The sequence below is a fragment of the Urocitellus parryii genome, chromosome 5 (assembly GCF_045843805.1).
Source record: "Urocitellus parryii isolate mUroPar1 chromosome 5, mUroPar1.hap1, whole genome shotgun sequence".
In the NCBI taxonomy this organism is placed as follows: domain Eukaryota; kingdom Metazoa; phylum Chordata; class Mammalia; order Rodentia; family Sciuridae; genus Urocitellus; species Urocitellus parryii.
The window spans coordinates 207,233,686-207,259,572 of NC_135535.1; the positions used below are offsets into that span (position 1 = coordinate 207,233,686).

The 25,887-nt window shown below is 49.2% G+C and overlaps 1 protein-coding gene across 1 annotated transcript in view; it reads right to left on the reverse strand.

Annotated features, from left to right (window-relative positions):
• Positions 1–21,739, reverse strand: part of Mki67 (marker of proliferation Ki-67) — a 28,051-nt gene extending 6,312 nt beyond the window's left edge. Inside the window, exons 1-12 of the mRNA XM_077799133.1 lie at positions 21,648–21,739; positions 19,036–19,114; positions 18,818–18,933; positions 16,316–16,382; positions 14,480–14,525; positions 12,974–14,008; positions 11,669–11,844; positions 10,428–10,740; positions 10,215–10,333; positions 9,939–10,110; positions 7,702–7,857; positions 186–6,797 (exon numbers count right to left, since the gene is read on the reverse strand). Coding sequence (XP_077655259.1) covers positions 186–6,797; positions 7,702–7,857; positions 9,939–10,110; positions 10,215–10,333; positions 10,428–10,740; positions 11,669–11,844; positions 12,974–14,008; positions 14,480–14,525; positions 16,316–16,382; positions 18,818–18,933; positions 19,036–19,114; positions 21,648–21,739 — 8,983 coding nt within the window. The remainder of the gene's footprint in view (positions 1–185; positions 6,798–7,701; positions 7,858–9,938; positions 10,111–10,214; positions 10,334–10,427; positions 10,741–11,668; positions 11,845–12,973; positions 14,009–14,479; positions 14,526–16,315; positions 16,383–18,817; positions 18,934–19,035; positions 19,115–21,647) is intronic.
• Positions 21,740–25,887: the final 4,148 nt, after the last annotated feature.

The following is a 25,887-nucleotide window of genomic DNA, read 5'->3' on the forward strand; positions in this document are numbered from 1 at the left end:
ATGTGCAGCATCCCCTAAGATTTGCTTTGGTTTTATCACTGGTGAGAGCTCTTCCTTCTCCTCCACGTTCTGCAGACTTGTCCTTGGCCAGCTCTTAGAGGGTGTTACAGTACCCCTGGGTTCTGGTTCTATAGTTTTGCAAGGAGCATCTGTGGTTTCTCCAGCAGTCTTCAGGTCCTTGTCCCACCCTGGTGTTTGGAAGAGCTCCTGGAAGCCAGCCAGGTCCTCCAGGGGCTGGGCCTTTTCCTTAGGGGTGCGTCGTTGTCTTTTCAGTCCACTTAGGTTGTCAGTCAGGTCCAGTTTCTGCCTTGGAGTCCCAAGAGCTCTGGTGCCTTTCTCCTCCTGCACGGGTCCCGCGGGTGTGTGCATGGCTCTGCCTGGTGACTGTGAGAGCTCTTCCTGCTCCTCCAGTTTCCCCACACCTGCCTTAGACCTTCTCTTTGTGCTTGCTGTTGCTCTGACACCTTCTGACCCTGCAGATTTGCAAGGTGCATCTCTGGTTTCTCCAGGAGTCTTTGGATCCTTGTCCCACCCTGGTGTTTGGAAGAGCTCCTGGAAGCCAGCCAGGTCCTCCAGGGGCTGGGCCTTTTCCTTAGGTGTGCGTCGTCTTTTCAGTCCACTTAGGTTGTCAGTCAGGTCCATTTTCTGCCTTGGAGTTCCAAGTGCTCTGGCGCCTTTCTCCTCCTGCACGGGTCCTGTGGGTGTGTGCATGGCTCTGCCTGGTGACTGTGACAGTTTGCTGAGTACGGAGAGCTCTTCCTTCTCCACTTTCTGCAGACTTGTCCTTGGCCGTCTCTTGGAGGGTGTTGGAGTACCCCTGGGTTCTGGTCCTGTAGATTTGTAAGGTGCATCTGTGGTTTCTCCAGTAGTCTTTGGGTCCTCGCCACGGCCAGGTGTTTGGAAAAGTTCTTGGAAGCCAGCCAGGTCCTCCAGGGGCTGGGCCTTTTCCCTGGGTGCCGCTGGCTGCCGCCTGCTCCCTGTTACCTTTGCTGCTGGGCGCAGGGCCTGCTGTGCAGGTTCCTCCAAAGCTCTGATGGCTTTATCATCACCTCCCGGACCTCTGGGTGTCTGCGTGACTTCCTGTGACATTTGAGTGAACTCCCTCAGCACAGAGGTCTCCTCTTTCACCTCCACTTTCCCCACACTTGTCTTAGACCGTCTTCTTGTGCTTGCTGGTGCATTGACTAGTTCCAGTCCTGTAGATTCGCAAAGGACATCTGTGGTTTCTCCAGCAATCTTAGGGTCCTTGTCCCACCCTGGTGTTTGGAAGAGCTCCTGGAAGCCAGCCAGGTCCTCCAGGGGCTGGGCCTTTTCCTTAGGTGTGCGTCGTCTTTTCAGTCCACTTAGGTTGTCAGTCAGGTCCATTTTCTGCCTTGGAGTTCCAAGTGCTCTGGCGCCTTTCTCCTCCTGCACGGGTCCTGTGGGTGTGTGCATGGCTCTGCCTGGTGACTGTGACAGTTTGCTGAGTACGGAGAGCTCTTCCTTCTCCACTTTCTGCAGACTTGTCCTTGGCCGTCTCTTGGAGGGTGTTGGAGTACCCCTGGGTTCTGGTCCTGTAGATTTGTAAGGTGCATCTGTGGTTTCTCCAGTAGTCTTTGGGTCCTCGCCACGGCCAGGTGTTTGGAAAAGTTCTTGGAAGCCAGCCAGGTCCTCCAGGGGCTGGGCCTTTTCCCTGGGTGCCGCTGGCTGCCGCCTGCTCCCTGTTACCTTTGCTGCTGGGCGCAGGGCCTGCTGTGCAGGTTCCTCCAAAGCTCTGATGGCTTTATCATCACCTCCCGGACCTCTGGGTGTCTGCGTGACTTCCTGTGACATTTGAGTGAACTCCCTCAGCACAGAGGTCTCCTCTTTCACCTCCACTTTCCCCACACTTGTCTTAGACCGTCTTCTTGTGCTTGCTGGTGCATTGACTAGTTCCAGTCCTGTAGATTCGCAAAGGACATCTGTGGTTTCTCCAGCAATCTTAGGGTCCTTGTCCCACCCTGGTGTTTGGAAGAGCTCCTGGAAGCCAGCCAGGTCCTCCAGGGGCTGGGCCTTTTCCTTAGGGGTGCGTCGTTGTCTTTTCAGTCCACTTAGGTTGTCAGTCAGGTCCAGTTTCTGCCTTGGAGTCCCAAGAGCTCTGGTGCCTTTCTCCTCCTGCACGGGTCCCGCGGGTGTGTGCATGGCTCTGCCTGGTGACTGTGAGAGCTCTTCCTGCTCCTCCAGTTTCCCCACACCTGCCTTAGACCTTCTCTTTGTGCTTGCTGTTGCTCTGACACCTTCTGACCCTGCAGATTTGCAAGGTGCATCTCTGGTTTCTCCAGGAGTCTTTGGATCCTTGTCCCACCCTGGTGTTTGGAAGAGCTCCTGGAAGCCAGCCAGGTCCTCCAGGGGCTGGGCCTTTTCCTTAGGTGTGCGTCGTCTTTTCAGTCCACTTAGGTTGTCAGTCAGGTCCATTTTCTGCCTTGGAGTTCCAAGTGCTCTGGCGCCTTTCTCCTCCTGCACGGGTCCTGTGGGTGTGTGCATGGCTCTGCCTGGTGACTGTGACAGTTTGCTGAGTACGGAGAGCTCTTCCTTCTCCACTTTCTGCAGACTTGTCCTTGGCCGTCTCTTGGAGGGTGTTGGAGTACCCCTGGGTTCTGGTCCTGTAGATTTGTAAGGTGCATCTGTGGTTTCTCCAGTAGTCTTTGGGTCCTCGCCACGGCCAGGTGTTTGGAAAAGTTCTTGGAAGCCAGCCAGGTCCTCCAGGGGCTGGGCCTTTTCCCTGGGTGCCGCTGGCTGCCGCCTGCTCCCTGTTACCTTTGCTGCTGGGCGCAGGGCCTGCTGTGCAGGTTCCTCCAAAGCTCTGATGGCTTTATCATCACCTCCCGGACCTCTGGGTGTCTGCGTGACTTCCTGTGACATTTGAGTGAACTCCCTCAGCACAGAGGTCTCCTCTTTCACCTCCACTTTCCCCACACTTGTCTTAGACCGTCTTCTTGTGCTTGCTGGTGCATTGACTAGTTCCAGTCCTGTAGATTCGCAAAGGACATCTGTGGTTTCTCCAGCAATCTTAGGGTCCTTGTCCCACCCTGGTGTTTGGAAGAGCTCCTGGAAGCCAGCCAGGTCCTCCAGGGGCTGGGCCTTTTCCTTAGGGGTGCGTCGTTGTCTTTTCAGTCCACTTAGGTTGTCAGTCAGGTCCAGTTTCTGCCTTGGAGTCCTAAGTGCTCTGGCGCCTTTCTCCTCCTGCACGGTTCCCGCGGGTGTGTGCATGGCTCTGCCTGGTGACTGTGAGAGCTCTTCCTGCTCCTCCAGTTTCCCCACACCTGCCTTAGACCTTCTCTTTGTGCTTGCTGTTGCTCTGACACCTTCTGACCCTGCAGATTTGCAAGGTGCATCTGTGGTTTCTCCAGGAGTCTTTGGGTCCTTGTCCCACCCTGGTGTTTGGAAGAGCTCCTGGAAGCCAGCCAGGTCCTCCAGGGGCTGGGCCTTTTCTTTAGGGGTGCGTCGTTGTCTTTTCAGTCCACTTAGGTTGTCAGTCAGGTCCAGTTTCTGCCTTGGAGTTCCAAGTGCTCTGGTGCCTTTCTCCTCCTGCACGGGTCCTGTGGGTGTGTGCATGGCTCTACCTGGTGACTGTGACAGTTTGCTAAGTGCAGAGAGCTCTTTCTGCTCCTCCAGTTTCCCCACACCTGCCTTAGACCTTCTCTTTGTGCTTGCTGTTGCTCTGACACCTTCTGACCCTGCAGATTTGCAAGGTGCATCTCTGGTTTCTCCAGGAGTCTTTGGGTCCTTGTCCCACCCTGGTGTTTGGAAGAGCTCCTGGAAGCCAGCCAGGTCCTCCAGGGGCTGGGCCTTTTCCTTAGGGGTGCGTCGTTGTCTTTTCAGTCCACTTAGGTTGTCAGTCAGGTCCAGTTTCTGCCTTGGAGTTCCAAGTGCTCTGGCGCCTTTCTCCTCCTGCACGGGTCCTGTGGGTGTGTGCATGGCTCTGCCTGGTGACTGTGAGAGCTCTTCCTGCTCCTCCAGTTTCCCCACACCTGCCTTAGACCTTCTCTTTGTGCTTGCTGTTGCTCTGACACCTTCTGACCCTGCAGATTTGCAAGGTGCATCTCTGGTTTCTCCAGGAGTCTTTGGATCCTTGTCCCACCCTGGTGTTTGGAAGAGCTCCTGGAAGCCAGCCATGTCCTCCAGAGGCTGGGCCTTTTCCTTAGGGGTGCGTCGTCGTCTTTTCAGTCCACTTAGATTGTCAGTCAGGTCCAGTTTCTGCCTTGGAGTTCCAAGTGCTCTGGCGCCTTTCTCCTCCTGTACTGGTCCTGTGGGTGTGTGCATGGCTCTACCTGGTGACTGTGACAGTTTGCTGAGTGCTGGGAGTGCTTCCTTCTCCTCCACTTTCTGCAGACTTGTCCTTGGCCGTCTCTTGAAGGGTGTTGGAGTACCCCTGGGTTCTGGTCCTGTAGATTTGTAAGGTACATCTCTGGTTTCTCCAGTAGTCTTCGGGTCCTCGCCACGGCCAGGTGTTTGGAAAAGTTCTTGGAAGCCAGCCAGGTCCTCCAGGGGCTGGGCCTTTTCCCTGGGTGCCGCTGGCTGCCGCCTGCTCCCTGTTACCTTTGCTGCTGGGCGCAGGGCCTGCTGTGCAGGTTCCTCCAAAGCTCTGATGGCTTTATCATCACCTCCCAGACCTCTGGGTGTCTGCGTGACTTCCTGTGACATTTGTGTGAGCTCCCTCAGCACAGAGGTTTCCTCTTTCACCTCCACTTTCCCCACACTTGTCTTAGACCGTCTTCTTGTGCTTGCTGGTGCATTGACTAGTTCCAGTCCTGTAGATTCGCAAAGGACATCTGTGGTTTCTCCAGCAATCTTAGGGTCCTTGTCCCACCCTGGTGTTTGGAAGAGCTCCTGGAAGCCAGCCAGGTCCTCCAGGGGCTGGGCCTTTTCCTTAGGGGTGCGTCGTTGTCTTTTCAGTCCACTTAGGTTGTCAGTCAGGTCCAGTTTCTGCCTTGGAGTTCCAAGTGCTCTGGTGCCTTTCTCCTCCTGCACGGGTCCCGCGGGTGTGTGCATGGCTCTACCTGGTGACTGTGACAGTTTGCTGAGTGCAGAGAGCTCTTTCTGCTCCTCCAGTTTCCCCACACCTGCCTTAGACCTTCTCTTTGTGCTTGCTGTTGCTCTGACACCTTCTGACCCTGCAGATTTGCAAGGTGCATCTCTGGTTTCTCCAGGAGTCTTTGGGTCCTTGTCCCACCCTGGTGTTTGGAAGAGCTCCTGGAAGCCAGCCAGGTCCTCCAGGGGCTGGGCCTTTTCCTTAGGTGTGCGTCGTTGTCTTTTTAGTCCACTTAGGTTGTCAGTCAGGTCCAGTTTCTGCCTTGGAGTTCCAAGTGCTCTGGCACCTTTCTCCTCCTGCACGGGTCCTGTGGGTGTGTGCATGGCTCTGCCTGGTGACTGTGACAGTTTGCTGAGTACTGAGAGCTCTTCCTTCTCCACTTTCTGCAGACTTGTCCTTGGCCGTCTCTTGGAGGGTGTTGGAGTACCCCTGGGTTCTGGTTCTATAGATTTGCAAGGTACATCTGTGGTTTCTCCAGTAGCCTTCAGGGCCTTGCCACGGCCTGGTGTTTGGAAAAGTTCTTGGAAGCCAGCCAGGTCCTCCAGGGGCTGGGCCTTTTCCCTGGGTGTCCCTGGCTGCCGCCTGCTCCCTGTTACCTTTGCTGCTGGGAGCAGGGCCTGCTGTGCAGAGGCCTCCAGAGCTCTGCCTGCACTGCCACCCGCTCCTGACGCCCTGCCTGTGTGCCTGGCTTCCCTGGGCGTGTCTCTGAGCCTCTCTGGTGCAGGGCACTCTTGTTTCACATCTACTCTTCCTTGCAGCGTGTTGACTTGTGTTTTTGTGCTTGTTGAGGTTCCCACAGGTCCTGGTTCGGGCAATTTGACTAGCAATCTTGTTTTATCGGCTGCCATAGACTCTTCAATGTGTTTTGGGGTTTGGAATAGTTCTTTGAAGCCAGCCAGGTCCTCTAGGGGTTGGGTCTTTTTCTTAGGAGTTCGTGGCCCCCTCTTCACTCCAGTTCCATACACCACTGAGTCCTCCTTCTGCTCTGGAGTTCCCCTCGACACCCCAGTGCTTTCCTCATCTCCTCCTGGCGCTGCATGGGAGTGCGTGGCTTCTGTTGGCAGGTGGGCGCGCTTCCTCAGCGCAGAGGCCTCCTCCTGTACATCCACCTTTCCCAGAGATCTCTTGCGCCGTCTCTTCCCACTGGCGGTGGGAGTTGCTGGACTGGGCAGAGGAGTTCCACAGGGCAGTTTAGTGGCTTCCTCCTCCTCGTTCACTGTTTCCTGGGTGCCCCCTGGTGTTCGGGGCAGCCGCTGGCTACCCGACGGGTCTTCCCAGGGTTCCACGTTGAGTGTCTTCTCCGGGTCTGTGAGGCTGGCTGTGGGTTCACTCTTCAGGCCCCCAGTTCTCGATCTCCTTCCATCTGTCACCCTGCCACCCTTTCCTTCTGACTGGGCACTTTCCTCTCGGCCCCCCGCCTGTCCTCCCCGGGGCGTCTCCCTCAGGCGTCTTCCTGGGAGGGCCCGGGCAGCGTCTGCTCCTGCTTCGGTCTTGCTCTCCACCCGGGGCACCTCTGCGTTTCTGAGCTCCACGGATCTTCTGAGCTTGTTGGCACTGGACACCGTCTTCAGAGGCTCTGGTGAAAACCCCCGAGTTCTCATCTCCAAATGAGTCATTGTACTGATGTTCCTGGGAGCTTTCTCTGTGTTTCCATCTTTTCTAATACTCTGCCGTCTTAAGGATGGGCTTGCAAAACACGTCTCAGATGGTTCTGCTGTTTTCTGTGTACCGGAGAGCACACTTGATCCTATAACAAAAGTATATTAGCTCTTATATTTATTGTTTTAAATCAACTTAGTATTTTATTCTCAAGAAATATAGTGTCTGAACCAATAATCCAGCTTCCTCTCAACATTCTAGGAATGTGAGGCTGCTAACATGGACATAAATCTGTCTCATCAGTGAGCCATGTACCCTTCAGTGCGATGTCACTGGTGATAAAGTGGGGCCATCACTAAGTGGTAGTTAGGGTTTGTAGTGATTACTTGGGGAAAGGTGCCTAATGCTGGCTCTTCTGAAGGCTGCCAGGCCAGGGCCACAGACCTGAATGTAGGCAATTATTTTCTCAGATATGAGAAACAGGTATTTCTTGGCTTAAACCATTAATGAAGTTAATTAACAAGACTTCTACCCTGTATGCTTGGGGTCCATATCATGCAGGAAACGCCTACATTTCAACAGCAGCAACATTCCGAAAGGCAGCGAGCTGCTCCCTCCGTAGCAGGGATGCAATGACTAGCACCAAAGGAAAGGGGCTCCTGGGGCTCCTCCCACCCACACCATTAAGAGGGATAATTAGTGCACAGATCACTGTCTTTCTCTTCTATAATTCGCAATTATTCTGAATATGAGTGATTCATAAGTATGAGAGCAAGTATACCTTTCTGCCACATCATTCTCTTAGAATACATAAAGAAGCTAAAAGTGTGTGGGAACCTTTGAACTTATTGGCTGTTTCTATCCACGTGGTAAGTGGACGCAGTGGTAGTTCACAGCCAACAGGAATCTCTGCTTGAACAGAGCAGAGAAGGCAGAAAGGGTGTTTCATCAGGGGCCTCTGTGTGAAGTAACACTACAGCGCCTGAAGGTTTAGAGATGAAGCCATCTCTGAGTTCCCAGTGCAGGACAGTCTAGGAGGAAAGCCAACCAACCCGGAATCTCCAAAGTGAGGGGCAGAGGTTTTCCTCCGGAGTTAGTTACTTGAGGCTTTTCTCCAAGCGATTTCTCTGAACTGGAAAGAGTGCTGGGAGACGTGGTTGTCCTTCGAGTTGTCTCCTTCACTGGGGTCTTGAACATTTCAGTGAGCCCTGGAAAATGAAAACATCTTGAACATATTACTTATGTACACTTAGCCACCCCAGTTCTCATACCAAACAGACTGAATGATGGGAGGCAAACTCCTAAGCCCCAGGACGCCTAGGACTCAGGGTCTCATTAGCTATTAATAATGTGCTCATTTTTAAAAGAGGACAATGAGAAAACAGGTGGATACAGCTTCTCCTCTACCCCTTTCTCACAGGAGAGGAAATCAAATGAGGGAGTCGTCCTCTATGGTCTTCCAAACTAGTCCGCCAACAAAAGAGCCGGCAGGACAGAAACTGGTGGTGGGCCTGTTCCCTCAGGGTCTCCCCCCCGGGCATCCAGTCCCAAGGGCCTGCTGCTTCCCCAAGAGTTCTGGTTCCTCCAAGATTTTGCGTACAAATAATATCTCCCCACCTTTTAGAAAGTGACGGGATGCTGCCCATTTTTAGTTTGGACAAGTCATGGTATGTATTTTTAAAAATCCAAATAGCATTGCATACCATTTTAACACCAACAAAGCAGTAGTGACATCTCAGAAAAAGAAAGAATACAGTATCTCATGTGTAAGATTGCACTCCTGTTCTCCTGTGCTGCAGCCGCGGAGAGGGAGCCCGCATTCCTGGGCCAGCGCCCTCTGCAGGATCGTCTGGGAAGCCAGCTGAGGCTCCCAACTGACCCAGTCCTTCACAGAGGTCTCCTTCCTCTCAGCCCTCCAGGCCTTCCCCAAAGCACCCAGGGCCTAGGTCCAGCAGTTACTGTTTCTAAGTGGACAGCAACACCCAGGGGTGAAACTGCAGGACTCCTACAAGGGTCTTGAAGGAAGAAGTGCTTGGGACAACCCAGTGTCCTAGGCACAGAGTATTTAAGATCTCATTTTTATCTTAAAAGGGGCCGCAGGATGGGGGTGGGGGGACCTATTAAAATAAAAGGCAGTGGGCGAAGCTGACCCAGCTCTGCTATGCAAGTCTCTGGGCATTCCACAGAGCAGCTCACCTTCACCAATACCGGCAAGACACCAAAACCCAGCTGAAAGTGAATAAAGATCAGTAGAGAAGCGGGAAGGGACCAGGAGAGGGAGGATAGGAGGGAAAGGACAAGTACTGGGGACTGAAATGGAGCGAACTTATGTTCCATGTTTTTATAATTATGCCAAATCAAATCCTAGTGTTATGCATAACTAAAAAAAAATTCAAATTAGAGGTTGATATATAAAAAGAAGTACTTTTGAGCTGTTTTTAACATTTTGTAAAATGTGCATCAGTATCCTATACATACTCACAATTTACAAGTATACATATATACATTCACCTACTGTTTCTGTTTTGCTCTTCTTTTTAAAGATAAATGAATTGATCCAAGTATTACTCTTATTAATGCACTTTGCCTACTGAGCAGTACGATGACTTTCAATTCCCAACATGCCATGAAATAAAAATAAGGTTGCAAAATCCAGTCAATTCAAAACTCAGCTCCCTCCTGAGCTGCACAGTGGAAACCACTCATCTACCATGTGATATGGAACCTAAAACCTGCTTCCTCGCCATAGCTGTGATCTCTAAGCAAGTCAGCTCACACCTTCATAAGAATGTGAACAGTGTGGAAGCATTGGCTCAATTAATGGTCTAAAGACCCTCCTGGTAGGTTCTCCTAGAGCCTTTCTTTCAAGATACAGTTAAGTTTCAAAGAAAGAAAGCTTTGCTTGAAGAAGCGAAGCACTGCTCAAAAACACCTGTTCCAGCTCCGCCAAGAGCAGCCATAACAACTGCACAGCAAAGGGAACTAAGAAAAGGTGGCCTTCTCCCCCCAAAGCATTTTCAGTTCCCTGCTCCGATGCTGCCGTCCGGGAAAAAGCATGCAAAGCAGCTGCCATGTTCAGAGGTGCTTTCTGGAGGACACATGATCCCAATGTGCAGACATGGCCTTGTACTCCCAACCAGCTTCCCGTATTGAAGTCTGTGACCCTGGCCAGCTGCCTCGGTTGTTGCTCTATGATGGCACGCACAGCAGATGAGCAAAGGTGGCAAACAGCATCAGAGTCACAGTCAGGACATCAAGAGTTACGATCACAGGAACTCTGCTGCTTTACCTGAAAGGTCTTCATTATAGTCCATTTTCTGACTGAAGACCAAGTTGTTCAGCATCCTGTAGGGCCGAGCAGGCGCGGTCACTTTTTCAATCTGAGCCTTCCCTATTATTATGGTACAAGGAGAGTTTGCATGGCCCGTGCTAAACTGATGGTGAACGGGGCCTGTGGGCTTCTGTGGAAAGAGGTGAGAGGGACAAAACAGCAGAGCATGAGCACACACTTCAGGCGACCTGAGCAGCAGCAGGTGTGCACAAGCCACCCACAGGAATCTCCTACCTTGGGAGTGTTGGGTCTTCTCTGTCTTCTGTTCACCTGCCTCTGGGGGCCATGCTTCACAACTTTTGTTTGTGTTTGCTTTGCACCGAGTTTAACTACATCTGCCCACGATTTTGCAACTGTCAGAGAAAAGATGGTGAAACTTAAACAAAAACTGGGACTAATTAATGAGAAAAAATGACCTTAAAACATATTCTCCAACCCAACACTAACCAATGAGGTTGGCCTCAGAAGCACCGCTTCTCCTTTTGGAACAAATCATCTGCAAAATGCCATGTTGGCTTCGGCTAATAGAAGTCCTCTTTGAAGACAGTTGGCCACTCTTCCTCCCAGCTTTCTTAGGAGTGTCTTGAGGGGACTTGTTGCCACCAGAGGTAGCTGAGGCCTTGCCTGATCTGCGTCTTTCATCACCTGGCCCTGCTGCAGTTATTCTGGGACTAGCAGCTAGGAACCCTGTAGACACACTCTGTGCTTTTACTTCCCAGCAGACTCCTGAAGACTCTGTTCCTAGTGACGCAGGCTGTTCCTGATGGGAAGAAATGGTCAAGAGAAACTTTCCCCAAAACATAACATCTCTGTCAGGCCTGCCAAAATGTTTTCAATGAAGAATTTAAGCTGTTAAAATCTCAAAGCACCCAATGTTTAAAGCACTGTCTTACAAGGTTAAGGCAGAGCTGAGCTTGTCCCATTCACTTAGGGAAGGAAAATGGAGACAAAGCAGAAATCCAGTCGGACTGGAGGTATTCCCAGCGGAAAGATGGAGGGACAGCCTGCTGAGTGAGATGACCCAGCTCCGAGCTCAGTCCTGGCCCAGCCCACTGCAGGTGTCTGGTCACGAGACTGGCCACTGCGAGCCAGGGTAAAACAGGAAGGAGAGAGGTGGGCCTTGCCACTTCTTCTTGTTACTAAGAGAGAGTAAAGCTGGACAGTCCTGGCTACAGTGAGCCACGCAGTCCCACTCCCCAGGGGCTGAAGACAGGGAGGGAGGCAGAGCACCAGGGACAAAAATGCCTACAAAGCTGACTGTGCAAAAGAGACGGATTTACCAAAGATTTTCCTCCTTCCCAGTCAAAAGCCCTGACTTCACCTTCAACCCTGAAGAAGATGAAATGATCCCGTGGCTATGAGTCAATGAACCCAGAATCTTTCTAACTGGACATCTGTAGTGTGACACAGGTGGGTCTGTGGCACAGGTGTATATAGGCACAGGTGTCGGGGGTCTTGAGCTCCAAAAGTAAAAGTGTCACACACGCCCGACCCACTGAGCCACCTTACAGCCAACTGGGAGCTGATGTCTACCTTCCCAGACCAAATAAGATAAGTGACTGAGTGCCGTAAAAGCTTATTGATTAGAAGACTGCAGATCTGACTGGCCACTCTGCTTGGAGCAGCATCTGGGCAGGAGGTGTGTCCCTGTGAGCCCTGCAGAGAAGGCCACCGCCTGTCCAGCCTACCTTGATGATCTTCTTCAGGACAGCTGGACTGTGAGCTGCAAGAGACTTCCTCTTGGCTGGTGTCTCCCCTTTCTTGAGAGGGGTATTAGGAGGTAAGTTTTCATCAAATAATTCAGGTCTTAGACGACCACCAAAGGACACGCGCCTTCTCTTCAAGGACAAGTCCTCACTCTTGTCTAAGGAAGGACGGCAGATGTGAAAAGGGCCATGAGTAAACCTCACAGGAGGCATGATTATTTCAAACTACTATTAAAATCTAACCAACTGGAACCTGACACCTGGGTTCTTCTAAACCTTGGTGAAGCCAAAGCTACCCTGGGACTCCCGAAAATACCTCGGGAGGAGCAACTGAGACAGCAAGTGTCTAGTGCACAGTGCAGAGCTTTTCTCTAACACTGAAGAGAGTGACCAGTCTGTAGCAGCGGCTGGCACTGGGGCAGAGGGATGATGGAGACAAACACTAACAGTGGCCAGAGAGAACTTTCTAAGACACACATGCTTGGGCCTGACCCACACCTACAAATAGTGAGCAGAATGTGAGCCATAAAAACTTATCTGGGGGGTTCATGTGACTCAGCCCCCCGCCCAACCTCCTGAACCACCCATCAGCACAAATCTCTGACCAAGTGAGGAGCCCCTGTAGGAGGCTTAGTGGACAGACACAGTGGTCCAGCTGCAGCAAGTAGGAAGAAGCCAGAGCTCCACTCCTGGTATGAAAGACACTCACTCTGGGACTTTGGGTTGTTAGCTGCCCCACTTGCAATAGGAATATAAGAACACTTCATGGACGTTCCTCCCGGTGTCAGTGGCTACAAAGCCCAACACCTAGTCCAGTGTTTATAACACAGTGCTTGGAAGAGACTCTGAGAACAAAGCATTAATCTCTGAGAGCTACCACTATGTTCAGTGATTCTCACAGGGTTTCCAGGGGTTTATTCCAACCTAATGCATAGGATTCAGTAAGCTGTAGTTCACAACTGAACCCTAAATCAAAAGCAATTATAAATATTCCCCTTCCTATTTTGAGATAGAAGGAAAGAGAACCACATGCTTTGGGGTTACCTATCCCAGGTGGCCTGTGCATACTTCCCTACTAGTGCACCTTCCCATTGTGGCTGGCTACAATAATCCAGGTCTTTAGACTCATCTATACCTGAAATGGAAACATGCCTCGTCATTGCACCCTCGGGCTTAAGTAGGTTCCTCACCACAAAGCTCATATTTATTGACAGTCTCATTAGTATCTATATATACAGTAGATATTAAACTTTGGGGGAAAGTAGATTTATCATTAAACAAACTTACTAATGGAATCACCAAAGTTGCTGATATCAACCGAACTAAGACCAGGTAACCCAGAACAAATCTGTCCAGCCGCTGTGCCCAATTTCTCAGGCTTATTGAAGGAATCCTTTTGAATCTTCTTTTCAACTTGAGTGAGATACTGAGTTAAAAAAGGCTGGCTCTGGATTTCTGTGGGCAGCACTTCCATATTTGTAGGAACACTCCTCCTGCTTCTAGAAGAAAGATTTTCTGGCTTTTTGTTGGGGTTGGCAGTGCCTTCGGCTTTGACTGGTGCTTGATTTCTAATTAAAAGCTTCCCAGGAGGACCTGTCACATCGACTGCCTTGACACCGGCACTTTCACTCAGAGTCACACGCAGGTCTTCATTCTTATGTTCCTGAGCAAAACTTGGCAGCTGTGGACACGGCACAGGGGCCTTCTCTCTGGTCATCTTAGAGAGAGGAGTGCCGGGACCCACAAGCCTCTTCGAGGCCTCCATGGGCTCCAAGTCACTTCCCTTCTCAGTCTGGCCGGTCTCTGGTTCTGGGAAAGGGTCTTCCTTCATGGGGGGGCTCCTCCCAGATTTCCGTCTTGGTTGACATGACAGCACCAGCTGGGGCTCCCTCTGCAAACTACCAGTGCTTCCTCTCTCTGCTGGGCCACCACTGTGTGCTCCTGATTTCCTCTGGCATTGTACATTTTGTCCTGCTGGGTTTGCATCCAACTCCTCCTTCATCGACTGATAAAGCTTCTTAAAGGGGGATTCACTTCTCTTGCTGTTGTCCAAGCACTGCGCAGAGGCAACAGACCTCGGTGTTCCATGGCTGCTCACTAACGTTACTCTGGGCTTTGCCTTAGAGTCCCCAGAAGAGGTATCCCCTGCATTTCTGCCATCCTGCCCCTGATGTTCTGAGGGCCGAGCGCTAGGTGGTTCTGGGTCAGCATCATCCAAGGCAGGACTGTCTCCTGTGATCTCCTTGGCACACTCCACAGGCTTTCCCCAAGCATTTCTTCCCATGATCTTTGAATGGGCTTTGGAATCTTGCTCTTTCCCATCTTGACAATAAATTTTGAAATAAGAAACAGAAATTCAAGATTTTCTCAATGATTAAAACTTGTAGAATTTAGTATCATAATTGTTTCAAATTGCCTTATAACCTTGCTTTTCCCTTAGTCTACAAATTATTTACTGCCTAAACTCTGTAAGCCTTAAGATATTAATATTTTGATTCAAATAAATAAAAAAAAATCACATTAGCCTCCAATCAAGATGAAGTGACAATAATCTATTGAATGACTCAGAATTAAACTGACAACTGAAAATTCAATTTATGTGAACTTGGACTCTACCCTAAACTCAGTAACCCATCAATTACTAGGGAAACGGTGACAGCTCTGCCTAGGCTTGACGGGTCACATGGCACACCTCCTAGAGTCTCACACTTGTGCCCCCACTAGCCCTCCCCTGGCCACTGTGCAGTGGTCTGGCCCTGAGGATCCCAGAAGTGAACCCAACCAAGTACAAACCAGGGTCAGCTGAAGAGCCAGCTCTCGAGGCACGCCGCGCTGGTCCCTGTGCATTGGGAAAGCAAGAACAATGATTTCAGTGCCTTCCTAAATGTTGGTGGTCATCACAATGAAAATATTCTTTTTTACTAATTATCTTCTTTGCAAAGCTGCTCCTTTGACATTTAGAGACTTTGAGAAGCTAGTGGTCAAGATCCAGACACATCTTAGCTGGCTTTTAAATAAGAGCAAGTGATAGAATAAAAAAACAAACCCCAGGCATAAAATGACTTAACTTAAACCTCAGAAAGATTCTATAACTTCAAGTGATGGCCCCGTATCATATGAGAGAGGAATCAAGCTAAAATCGAGCATTGTCTACACCTATTCACCCACCCCAAGCAGAACTATTGACCACAAGCTTCAGCAGAAATGGGTCCAGGACCTGTGGGTGAACCATGGCCACAAGCATGTTCAGTGCTGTCACCTGAGAGCCCAGGTGAAGGCACAGTGGAAGCAACTCAGCCAGGGGCACTGCAGCCTCAGCCTGCATATTAGACCCCCACACACCCTGGCAGCCCAACAGGAAAGAAATAACAAATGACATGTAGACAAGTCGCAGAAGCCTGAGACTCCAGAGGAAAAGTGTATCACCTAGAATACTAAGAAAATTTCCAAAAGCTATTACCAAAGGCAAAGAGTCTAACCGCTTCACTGAGTCCCTTCAAGTTTGATATTTAACACCTTCTAAAACTATCTATGAAAGATGAGTTTTATTTTATTTCCAATCCAAAATGGACCAGAATCTTATGACTAAACAACAAAAATGAACTACTAATAAAATTTAAAATATGTGTGATATATATAATCCCATTTTTGTGCCATTTTATTGATAGCCATAAAATCCCTGTCAAATTACTATAATTTTCTCAACATATGCAACTTTAATATTTACTTTAATCACAGGTGACAAGTGATACAGACTGCCAAGAAGTCCAGTCCATAGTTCCATAACTACTTGGCTAACTTCTTTACACCTAATAACAAGTTGGATAACGGCTGGTGTGTGGGATAACCCCCCAAAATAGTTTGCAGCACAGGAGCAGATGAGCCCCGACTCAATGAGCTACCCCCGTCACCAGGCTGTGGCAGAGCTCTTGAGCTCAAGTGCCTGTTGCTGACTTCCAAACCAACAACTCCACCTGGCCCCACACAAAGCTGCTCGTGAGCAGCTTCCCAAAGAGCAGAAAAGACAAATTCTCAGGACACGTCCTAGAGCGGCTGCGCCCCACAAAGTCTCCAAGCACTAAGTCTCCAAGCATGTGACCAGAATCGTGCTTAATAAGCTGTGCCCCTGGTGTACCCATTGTGCACTGACAGTCTAGATAGCCAGGGCTTCTCACATGGCCTATCCCTGGGACTGGCTTCACATCACAACAGGAAGCATCTTGGTTCTCACGATCTTTACATGATTACTTTAGACACACAGATGGATGAGAATAATGAGAGGAGGACAAAAGCTACTATGAGGCAGTGCAGATCCCAAGGTTTATGTCCCTGGGTCAGGGCTGCTCCAACCACAGGCTTCCAGGAAGAGCACAGCATACTAGAGGAGACGTTCTGGCCAAAAGCATAAGACAATGCAGTACCCTCATTCTGAATCACAAAGAAACAGTTTTAGATTATTTCACTGTGTCTAAGGTTCAACTTGTTTTCGTATCTTATTTTTCTGCTATAGCCAGAAAGCCATCCTCGCTGATTTAAAGTAAGAAAAAATCATTTGTCAAAATGCCTCTAAATGATTTCCTATCATCAAAGAAGAATCAGAGCCCCAATCCAAATGGTCCTTCCCATCACCTGTTCACGAGTCCTCCCAGGACTTTCAGTTGACTTGCTGCCATTCTGTCGACTTTCATCTTCATACCTACAGCACAGGGAAGGATGGCAGAGTTAGTCTGGGATTCACACCCTCTAGCTGAAGCCTCCATATTGGGTCATGTGCAAGAAAAAACTTCAGGCTCTGTTCGGAACATTACCTTCTACACTGAAATGAACTTAGAGCTGAAACTTGAATCAATTTTCTCAGGTTTCTTTTGGAACACTGTTGTCAGAGGTGGGAACCCAGATTAACTCCTACTGACTGGCCTGGGAATGGCTAGACAATCTCTCTGAGCACCTCTGTGTGAATGCCTACTGAATAGGAGCAGAGCCAGCTTCCTCTCCCCCACACTCCTGGAAGCCAGTGAACAGCATGAAGCACACCTCCTGCAACCCGGAGGTAACTCGCTCTTCACTCACCGTGGAGTGACACACTTCAGGTGAACATAAAGCTGTGACTTCACTTCAGGGAACTGCAGGGCTGTTTCAGAACACCATGATCATCTACTCCCACTTACTCTGTGCCTAGGATCTTAGTGGGGCTCCATAACTGTTGTGACTGATCTGAGATCAAATCCATGGAAGCAATCCATTATTCTACAGGATTTTTGAAAGAGCCTGATTTGAATTTTGATCCTACCCGGATTGAAAGTCTTTAGGTATCTGGAATGGTTTCTTATGATATCAGAGGGCTGAATCAAATCCTTTTCCCTAAGGCCTGTTTTCTATTCTTCACTAGAGATCTCTAATCATCTCAACTGATCTCCATCTAACGGTATTTTCTTTGGGGAAAATAGTGCTGGTCTCCATTCCAGATCAGATACTTCCTACCTAGAAGTCTACATTCAATAAGAATGTCCTTTAAAATTGCACATAGAGACAAAGGACATTTTATCATGATACAAAGTTCAATCCATCCAGAAGATATTCCAATTAAAACAAGTCACTTGACAGTAGGTTCAAAGAGGCCATACGAATGATGGAAAGTTAAGATTAAAGGGGTGGAAAAAACTACACTGTGTAAGCACTAATCAGAAAGAAATTAATTTATCTACAATTATTATCCAAAAGAAATATGGGTAAAAGGTAGAGGAAGTTTATAAGTGACAGAGTTCTGTGCCAGAGCTCTGATGACAGCCATATGTTCAGGGCCAGCTCCAGGGGGACTTTTGTATGCCATTATATGCCATTTGGAGGCTTCCAAACATGGTAAAAACCAAAAAGGCTAAAAAATGGAATAAATGAATCCTCAGAAGGTGATTTCAACATCTTAGAGTAATTAATAAATAGGGTAATAATTCAATATAGAGGATTTGAATCTAATCTATCAATTTAGATAGAACACGGCATTCAGTAGCTAGATAATACACTGTTTTCAAATACACAGACTTAGTGAGAAATTAACCATATCTGATCATAAAGAAAGCCTCAACATATTTCAAAAAGAGAATTACCTCTCCTCCACACTCCTGGAATGAGCTGTTTGTATTTACACTTGAATTTTCTGTTATGATGCATGCTGTGCACATTTTTAAATCAAATATTTATGCAATGAGGGGGAACAATAGAGACACCCAACATGCTAGAGGGCCTCACAGAGCAGCAGCCAGACGCACAACCGCTGTATTCCTTCACTGTTAGGGAGCATCTAGAAGACAGACATCTCTAGTGCCTGGAGATCATGCTCAAGCAGCAAAACTCCAAAGACAGATGTGTTCTACTACCATGGTGACTTTCTTGGAAAAAGAAGTAGTGACCAGAGAGAGCACAGAAGAACTTCTGGAAATCTCCTAAGACATGGGTGGTGTATTAAGTCTGCTAGGACTGCCACAATGAGTCACCATAAGGTGTCTTCAACAGAACTTTGCTGCTCTCAGCCATGGAGGCTGGAAGGCCAAGACCAAGGGTTCTAGAGGCTGGCTTCCTCTGCCCTTCCTCGGCTCCTGCTGGCTGCCCTCCCGCTCTGGCCTCTTCACACACTTGCCCTCTGGACTTGCCCTCTGGCGTCTGCATCCTAGGCCCACCCAAGGGCTCAGTGTAACTTCTCTTTAAAGCCCTCGCTCACACACTCTAAGGTACTCAGGGTGAGGAATTCAAAATACAGGTGCCGAGGGAGCACAGTTCAGTCCATCCAGGTAGTAACCAATCGCAAGAGCGTTCATCTTGCTTTGTAGCTATCTATGAATGCATTCGGCTTAAAATAAAAAGCAACTAAAAAAGCACAGTTTCATAACATTCACAAGAAAATAACAGCCTCCTTTAAGATGAGTTTACCTATCTTCCACTTAATGCTGGAATTCCATCTTATCTGGGTACAGTGTCACTCCTAGAGACCTATGCTTCTAGATTATCAAGACTGCAAGTGAAGCCTGAAGCCCTTCCACGTCACCACCATCAGGAGGAATCACAGCCAAATAGCAGCACTGTCCACGGTTAATCAGAGCAGGCCATTTGTTGTTAGCTGAACTAATTTCTACCTACCTGAAAGAACGGTCAATAATAGTTATTATATCTCCATGCTTTAGTGGTACGGGTTCTTGAATAGCAGACCCATTTACTTGTGCTGGATTAGTGGAACTGAAGTTACACAATATTGCCTACAAGTGTTAAAAAAAAAGGGGGAAAATATGTAATTAATGACAAGATAAAAAAGCAAATTAAAGTTTCAAAAATCAACTTCCAAAAACCCACTCACTTACCTTCTGTTCCTTGATTTCAATTTTGCAATGTTGTTTTGACACTACAGGAAGCTGGATACGAATGTCACATTCGGTACCCCTTAATATAAAAGAGTTAAGATTTTTTTTTGGTTGTTGTAACTGCTTAAAAATTCATCCCAAATTGTCAAAACAAAACAGAATTGGACTAATGTGCTTGATCTATAAATGTAATGACCAGGAATAACCAAAAAAAAAAAAACAACAACACATAAAACAATGCAGTGTAAATGGTCTTCATATTTTGCAAAAGTTTTTACAAATGTTGCATAAAAAGCTATTTGAAATCTTTAAAACTTAGAGTACTTAATTTTTTTGGTGGGGGGGGGGTACCAGGGGAACTTCACCACTGAGCCACATCTCCAGCTCTCTTTTGTATTTTATTTAAAGACAGGGTCTCACAGAGTTGCTTAGTGCCTAGCTTTTGCTGAGGCAGGCTTTGAACTCACCATCCTCCTGCCTCAGCCTTCCAAGCCACTGGGATTAGAGGCATGTGCCACCAAGCCCAGTAGAGTATTTAATTAGAACTGAAAAATACTACAATACAAATTTAATTACCCTTTACAAAAATAGCTACGCTTATAAGACTTTAATGCTTTGCTTTGTGTTTTTAAGTAGTTTATGTACGATTAAAGATTTAACCAACCCCAAAGTTCAGTATTTCCTGCTAGCAACCCCCTGTGCTTCAGCTTCTTCATATACAGAAAGGTTTCTTTAGTGTCCAGGTCGGTGTTGTTCAAACAATGCACGTGTCACCCTGTGCCTGGCACCAAGTCATGTCAAGTGTGAGCTCTTCACTGCTGTTTTAAAACTACACCTTACTAACAAATAGATTCAAAAGTCTCCTAACATCAAAAATCCTGATAGGCCAGCAACAAAAAACAATATCTAGAATCAACTGTCTGTGCACAGAAAGCTGACATGGTGGCAAAGCACAGAAGGAAACCCTAAATGCCCAGTGCTGGGGAGCCTCTGGTACTGCACTCCCTCTGGGGTTTTAGGAGTGGACAGACTTTTATTTCCTGTAGGGGCTCCACATGAACCTCCAGGCTCAGCACAGCTGCATCTATCACAGCACTTATGTACTGCTCTAAAATAATAAAAACCTGCAAAATCTATGCTGCAGTACTATTTATAATAACCAAAATGAATGCCATTCAAGACTGGACTTTTTTTTTTCTTTTGAAGAGAAAGGAAATTAGGCAAAGTGACAGCTTCTTTAAAATCAAGAAGAGAATCTGAATTTTAGGTACCAGAACATTGCAGCAAAGAAGAACTTTTTCATTAGAAGTGGGTTTTGTTGGCAGAACCCATTAGTGCTTCTTTTCTTTAGCTGTTGATGGACCTTTATTTTATTCATTTATTTATATGCTGTGCTGACAATCGATTCCAGTGCCTTACACATGCTGGGCAAGCGCTCTACCACTGAGCCCCAGCCCCAGCCCCAACCCTAGTGTTTCTTAATGTCAACACTGCTGTTGACATTTTGAGCCAGAGAAGACTTCAAGGTTGGGCTGTCTTGTGCATTGCTGAGTGTTTCCTAGTAACCCTGCCCTCTGCCACACACCTCTCCAGAAGTGACATGGAAAAATGTCCCCAGACCTTGCCCAATGGCCCCTGAAAGGTAAAATGGTGTTGTTTCTCAAGAACCACTATTATTCACTGATTTTAAATCCAAATCTCCAGCATATCTTTCTACTAGACATGTACTCATGGTATAGATTGATCACCTCTCATGTGCCAGACTCCACACCTTGTTCTGGGTGCATAACTATTAAGACAGCCCTTGCCCTTGGGGCCCAGACTTCCAGGAGAAACAAACCAAAAACACTAATCATCCATGTGATAATGCTAGGAAAAACATGTGCTCATTAAAGGCTGGCTTCCAATAACAATTTAAACAGATACTTGAAAGACAGAAAGGAATACCTCAAGCACAAGAGTAGGGGGAATAATGCAGCCATCAAGTTCAAACTTTTAAAAATACCAACACAAGTAAGAGGTTGGAATGCCTCAGGAAGATGGTGAGAGATGAAGGAATCCAGAGGATGGGGTGATGCCAGAATGCAGGACAGGGACCAGACAGTGGGAGGTGACCTTATCACACACCTAGAGGACACCTTAGAGGGTGAGGGGGTGCCATTAGTAACTGTGTGCATCGTTCCGGGACCAGGGATATTACTGCACCCAAAGAGAAAGCCAACCGCTGAGGGGTTTCAGAGCACAGCAGCAGGTGTGGGGGAGGCTTTCCTTCCGGTTTTTATTTTTTGAAACAGAGCAGCAGCCCAGTGAATGCTGAGGTCCAGAGCAGCCAGGTCGTGTCTACTGGGGAGGGACAGTGTCTTTTAAAGACAGTCGGGTTTAAGAATCATCTACACCTCTCTGCACTGCAAAATATTTATCAAACCAACTGCAAAATCTGTTTGATCAAAAACGCGCATAACGCATGTCAATCACCACAGCACACGTACCAAGGATGTAGTCAACCTTTCCCTAGCAGATCAGCCGGGTCGAGCAGCTGCCACGTCCAGGAAGCGCAGCGACCTGCGCGCCGGAGCCGCGAGCCCTCCACCCGCCCAGGCCGGCGAGCTCACCTTCCGAACAAGCAGCTACTGAGGCTCAGCGGGAAGTGGGCTCCGTCCGCCCCGCTCCTCTTGATGGTCACCAGGCGCCCCGCGGGCCGCATTGTACCCTATCTGTGCGCCGGGTCGCAGGACCCAGGATTCCGACTGCACCTGCGAAGTTCGCCGCGCTCCCTGCAGAAGAGGTGGGTGCTACCGGGAGCGGCTCAGAGTGGCGGCGACACCCAGGGCCCAACCCCGGGGTCCGCGGCCAAGACGTCGGCGCCGGCCGCCGCGGCTCCGGCCCCAGCCACCCGTGCCCGGCCTGCTCACCTAGCGCCGTCTACGCCGCCCGCAGTGCGCGGCAGGGGAGCGGGACGCGAGCGGTGTCCACGCGCCCCCGCGCCGCCCCCACTGCCGCCCGCCGCCGCCGCCCGCCGCGCCCGGTGTCCTGGCTACTCCGCGCCAGGGCCCGCCGCGCCGCCAATTCAAACCAAAACGGCGGTTCAAATTGTGGCGCTAAAGGCCACGATTGGGCGAGGAGGCGCGGCGCGGAGCCAATGGGAAGGGCGAGGGCAGCGTGGGCGGGGCCGAGGGCGGAAAAGCCGGGCTCCTCTCCCGGACGCTGTCAGGGCAGGTAAAATGGCCCAGCCCGGCAGCACCCTGCACCCCAAGTGCGGAAATGGGACGTGACCCCGTCACCGAGAGAACCCCCTCCTGCCTTCTTTTAATTTAAGGGCCAAACACAAGCGTCGCCATGTGTCACTCGTTGCTGGAAGACTTAAATTTTTAAAAAATTAAAAACCTGTCTCCCCGGTTTCTCCATCTCACCAAACACAATCAGTCATCTTGAGGAGTTTCCTGTGTCTTTTCCAGTTGCACGCGTTTCACTGTCTTTTAAAAACGCGGGAGCAACGTGATGCACAGCGTCCCATGGTGCGGGTTCTCTGCTAAGTGCAGAGGGTACTTCTAATTGCACAATATCCTCCCTGTTTATCTTCTGTTCGGTGGCGACTGACTATTCAGTTTCAAGAACCCAAGATTTATTTTAATCATTTCTATCTCCACACATTTAGGGTTAGAGTGCTTAGCTGTTAGAAAAAGTTCAATTAAGACATCTTGTGCACGACCATGCGCATGAACCTGTCTTTGGTGACTCCTCCAGGTATGGCCACCCGCTGCCCTGACCCTGGCCCTGACCCTGGCTTCCGGGATCCGGGGCCCAGTGCGCACACCCGTGGGACCATTCAGGGGCTTATGGAATCAAACCTGGCGCCCAGAGGCCCTCGCTATTGTTCACCCTTTCCACCACCTTCCTCTAGGGAGCAGGTGGAGTCTGCAGAATGCTTAAGCCCTTGGAGAATCAAAGGCCTGTCTTCCATCAGGCCTGGCAGTACAGAGATTTGTGAAAATATGAAAAGATGCTGCTCTTTTTACTAGGGTTGTTTTTGGTTTGTTTGTTTGGGGTTTTGTTTGGAATGGGGTAATATAGATTTTTTTTCATAGAAATAAGTCATATTCACATAAAGTGGGTTCATCATTTACTTAAAAATAAATTAATGAAACATTATTTAAATTCCTGTTTTAATTTCAAATCTAGTAATTATAGATAGACAAGACCCACATCCAATTTTAGGAGTGAAAAGGGGGCACAAAACCCAAGGGTTTGAGCCCTCTGCTCAGGCAGCAACCAGGGAGCTGGCCTGGGATTTGACAACCCTCTCGTTCACATGCAGCCACATCTATATCAGATGGGCAGACAGGTGCAGTTGAATTAAACATTAGTTTTTATCTCTTCCCCCCCCCCCCATTCAACAATCAAACTTAAAATACTGCTTTTTTCTCTAATTGCTTTCAGCTCTTCCATCCTCAGAGGCAACTTAATTAGAGCTGAAAGGGTAGAATGTCACTAATCTCTGGAAAGTTGTAGAGTACGCACCAGCTACTTTCCAGAGAGCAGGAAATGAAAGACCCGGGAATGGTCAGAGCTGTGGTCTCAAGATCTGTGGGAGGGCCTGTCTCTGTGACAGACTTTTGAGGTGGTGCTTTCTGTTGAATTTGAAGCTTGCCCCACAGCCCACCATTTAATTACAAAACATAGATTTCACTGCTATAAGGAGAATCTCACAGGTCGTTTTATAAGGCTGGCTTCTGGCTCTGCGGTCCCTCCAGCATTATCAGTCCCAGGACTACAGACCCTGTAGTTAGAGACCCCAGGACCCAGGATGACTGGAAAAGCCTCCCAGGGGCCATGTGGACCTGAGCGTTTCGGGGATTAATTTCCATAGCTTCAGAGTGCACAGGCCCAAACCATATCAGCCAGAAGGGACATCTCCAGGGAGTTCCCTGCCCCGGTGCCCCTCACTTCTCCCAGGGCCTATCTCACCTGCCAGAGTCTGAGAGTGGGCAGTGCCCTGGGGGGCTGGCAAAGGGACCACTCCACATTTCCCTTAACCCTGCACCCGTCCATCTGACTCCAGGGCTGATTCCAAAAGGTGTTGAGTTTATATTTGATACATATTTATTAAAGTTTGAAGATATTCATGTTGCTTGATCAACTATTTTAGTGAATATTACATGTAAATATGTGTACATAATATATATGAAGAGAGAGAGGAAGAGATAAGTAGAATGAGAGTGAATAAAAGATTTAAGCATACAAGAACATGAATTGTTTTATAGTAAAATTAATAGAAACACAGTTTCCAAGAGCAAAGAAACTCGACAGAGAAATGCCTCTGAAGCCTCTTATCACTCTGGGTGGGTCCCCCAGGCGGCCCCTCTTACTATCAGGGAAGCTGCTAACTCTGGCTGTATCCCTGTTGCTTTGTGAATTTCCTTCATGAATTTCACTGGAGGCTCCTTCCTGCATCGCCATTTATAGTGCAGGGGTCTGGTCGGGCCAGGAGTACCTTCTAAAATCCTGGATCCGAGAGCAAAAGAAGGAAGCACAGGGTGGGATTCTCCTGGCCCCACTCCTGGGCAGCCTGGGCCCAAAGAAGTGTCCCCTAACAAATGTAGTCAGCTCAGGCAAGGTCTCACCCCAACACTCCAAGAACAGTGAGTGACCGTGCCCCAGGCCACTGCAAGCCAGGGATCCTTGTCATCTCCAGTCCCTACCTGGGCCTGAGACCCTCAAGTGGCTGCAGATAGGGACCTCTGCAACAATCAGTGGAGCACAGGGCATCCTGAACTTTGCTTCCCAGTCTCCTAGTCACTGTCAGTGGGCTCCTCCCAGCCTTTCAGTCGGTGGAGACAGAGACCTTAATGTGGGGGTGTGAGTTGGGGTCATATATCAACCTGCTGGCCGGGGAAGAGCAGGGCTGGGTTCTTCTGAGATGAGGCCAGCGGAGAGGGCAGCTGTGTCACTGAGATCCCCTGTCAGTCCCAAAGATAGGGAGCCAACAATACAAAGCAGCACCTGCCAGGGCTCAATCTTGACCAGGGCAGGGCCAGGGCCCCAGGTCAGAAGTGGGCTCCTCCCTGCACTTGTGTTCTGCTGGTGGGGTGACAGCATTGTTAGGAAGCACTCGACACAGCAGCACCATTTTAAAATGCACCCTCCACCTTGGAACAGCAGTCACCCAGGGTGGGCCACTCCGACCCAGCCCTACCTAAACTCCAGACAACACTCATCTTCACACTTGAAGGGAGTTATTATCTGGGTCTGCAATCCTGAACAGCAGCTGGTTCTGCATAGAGCAGTGACCACCACAAAGAAGGAAGGTGGTGAGACAGGACCTTCCCCCACCGCCCCCTGACTGGGGCCTAACCACAGAAATCCCGCCCCCCATGCCCCTGTAACTACCCTAGGCTGTAAGCAGAAGACAGGTTCCAGCCACCACGGCTGGACCCTTCCTGCAGGTGTGTGCCAGTACACCTGTGTTCCTGTTGAGCCCTCTCCCTTCTCTCTACTTCCTTCGTTGGGTTCTTCACTTGCAAGGGTCTGCAGGATTACCCTCCCTAATACCCCATCTCTGGCCCCACTCTGGGCCTGACCCTACATACCTGGCTGTCTGGGAGGCGGCCTCCATCAGGGCAACTTGCCCCAGCACAGGAGGGACATGCCTTTTCCTCCCCTCAAATTCTGTTAGCACTTCCCTGTTCCTCATGACCCAGCTCTGAAGATGATGTAACCTAACCCACTGCTGACCTCTGGGAGCCCTGCAGGATGATCTCCATAGACAGTGTGAGCTCGGCAGAGTCCCACCAGGGCATGTGACTCCTGGGCTCACATCCTTCAGGGCTTCTAATTGCTGTTTGAACAGAGTCC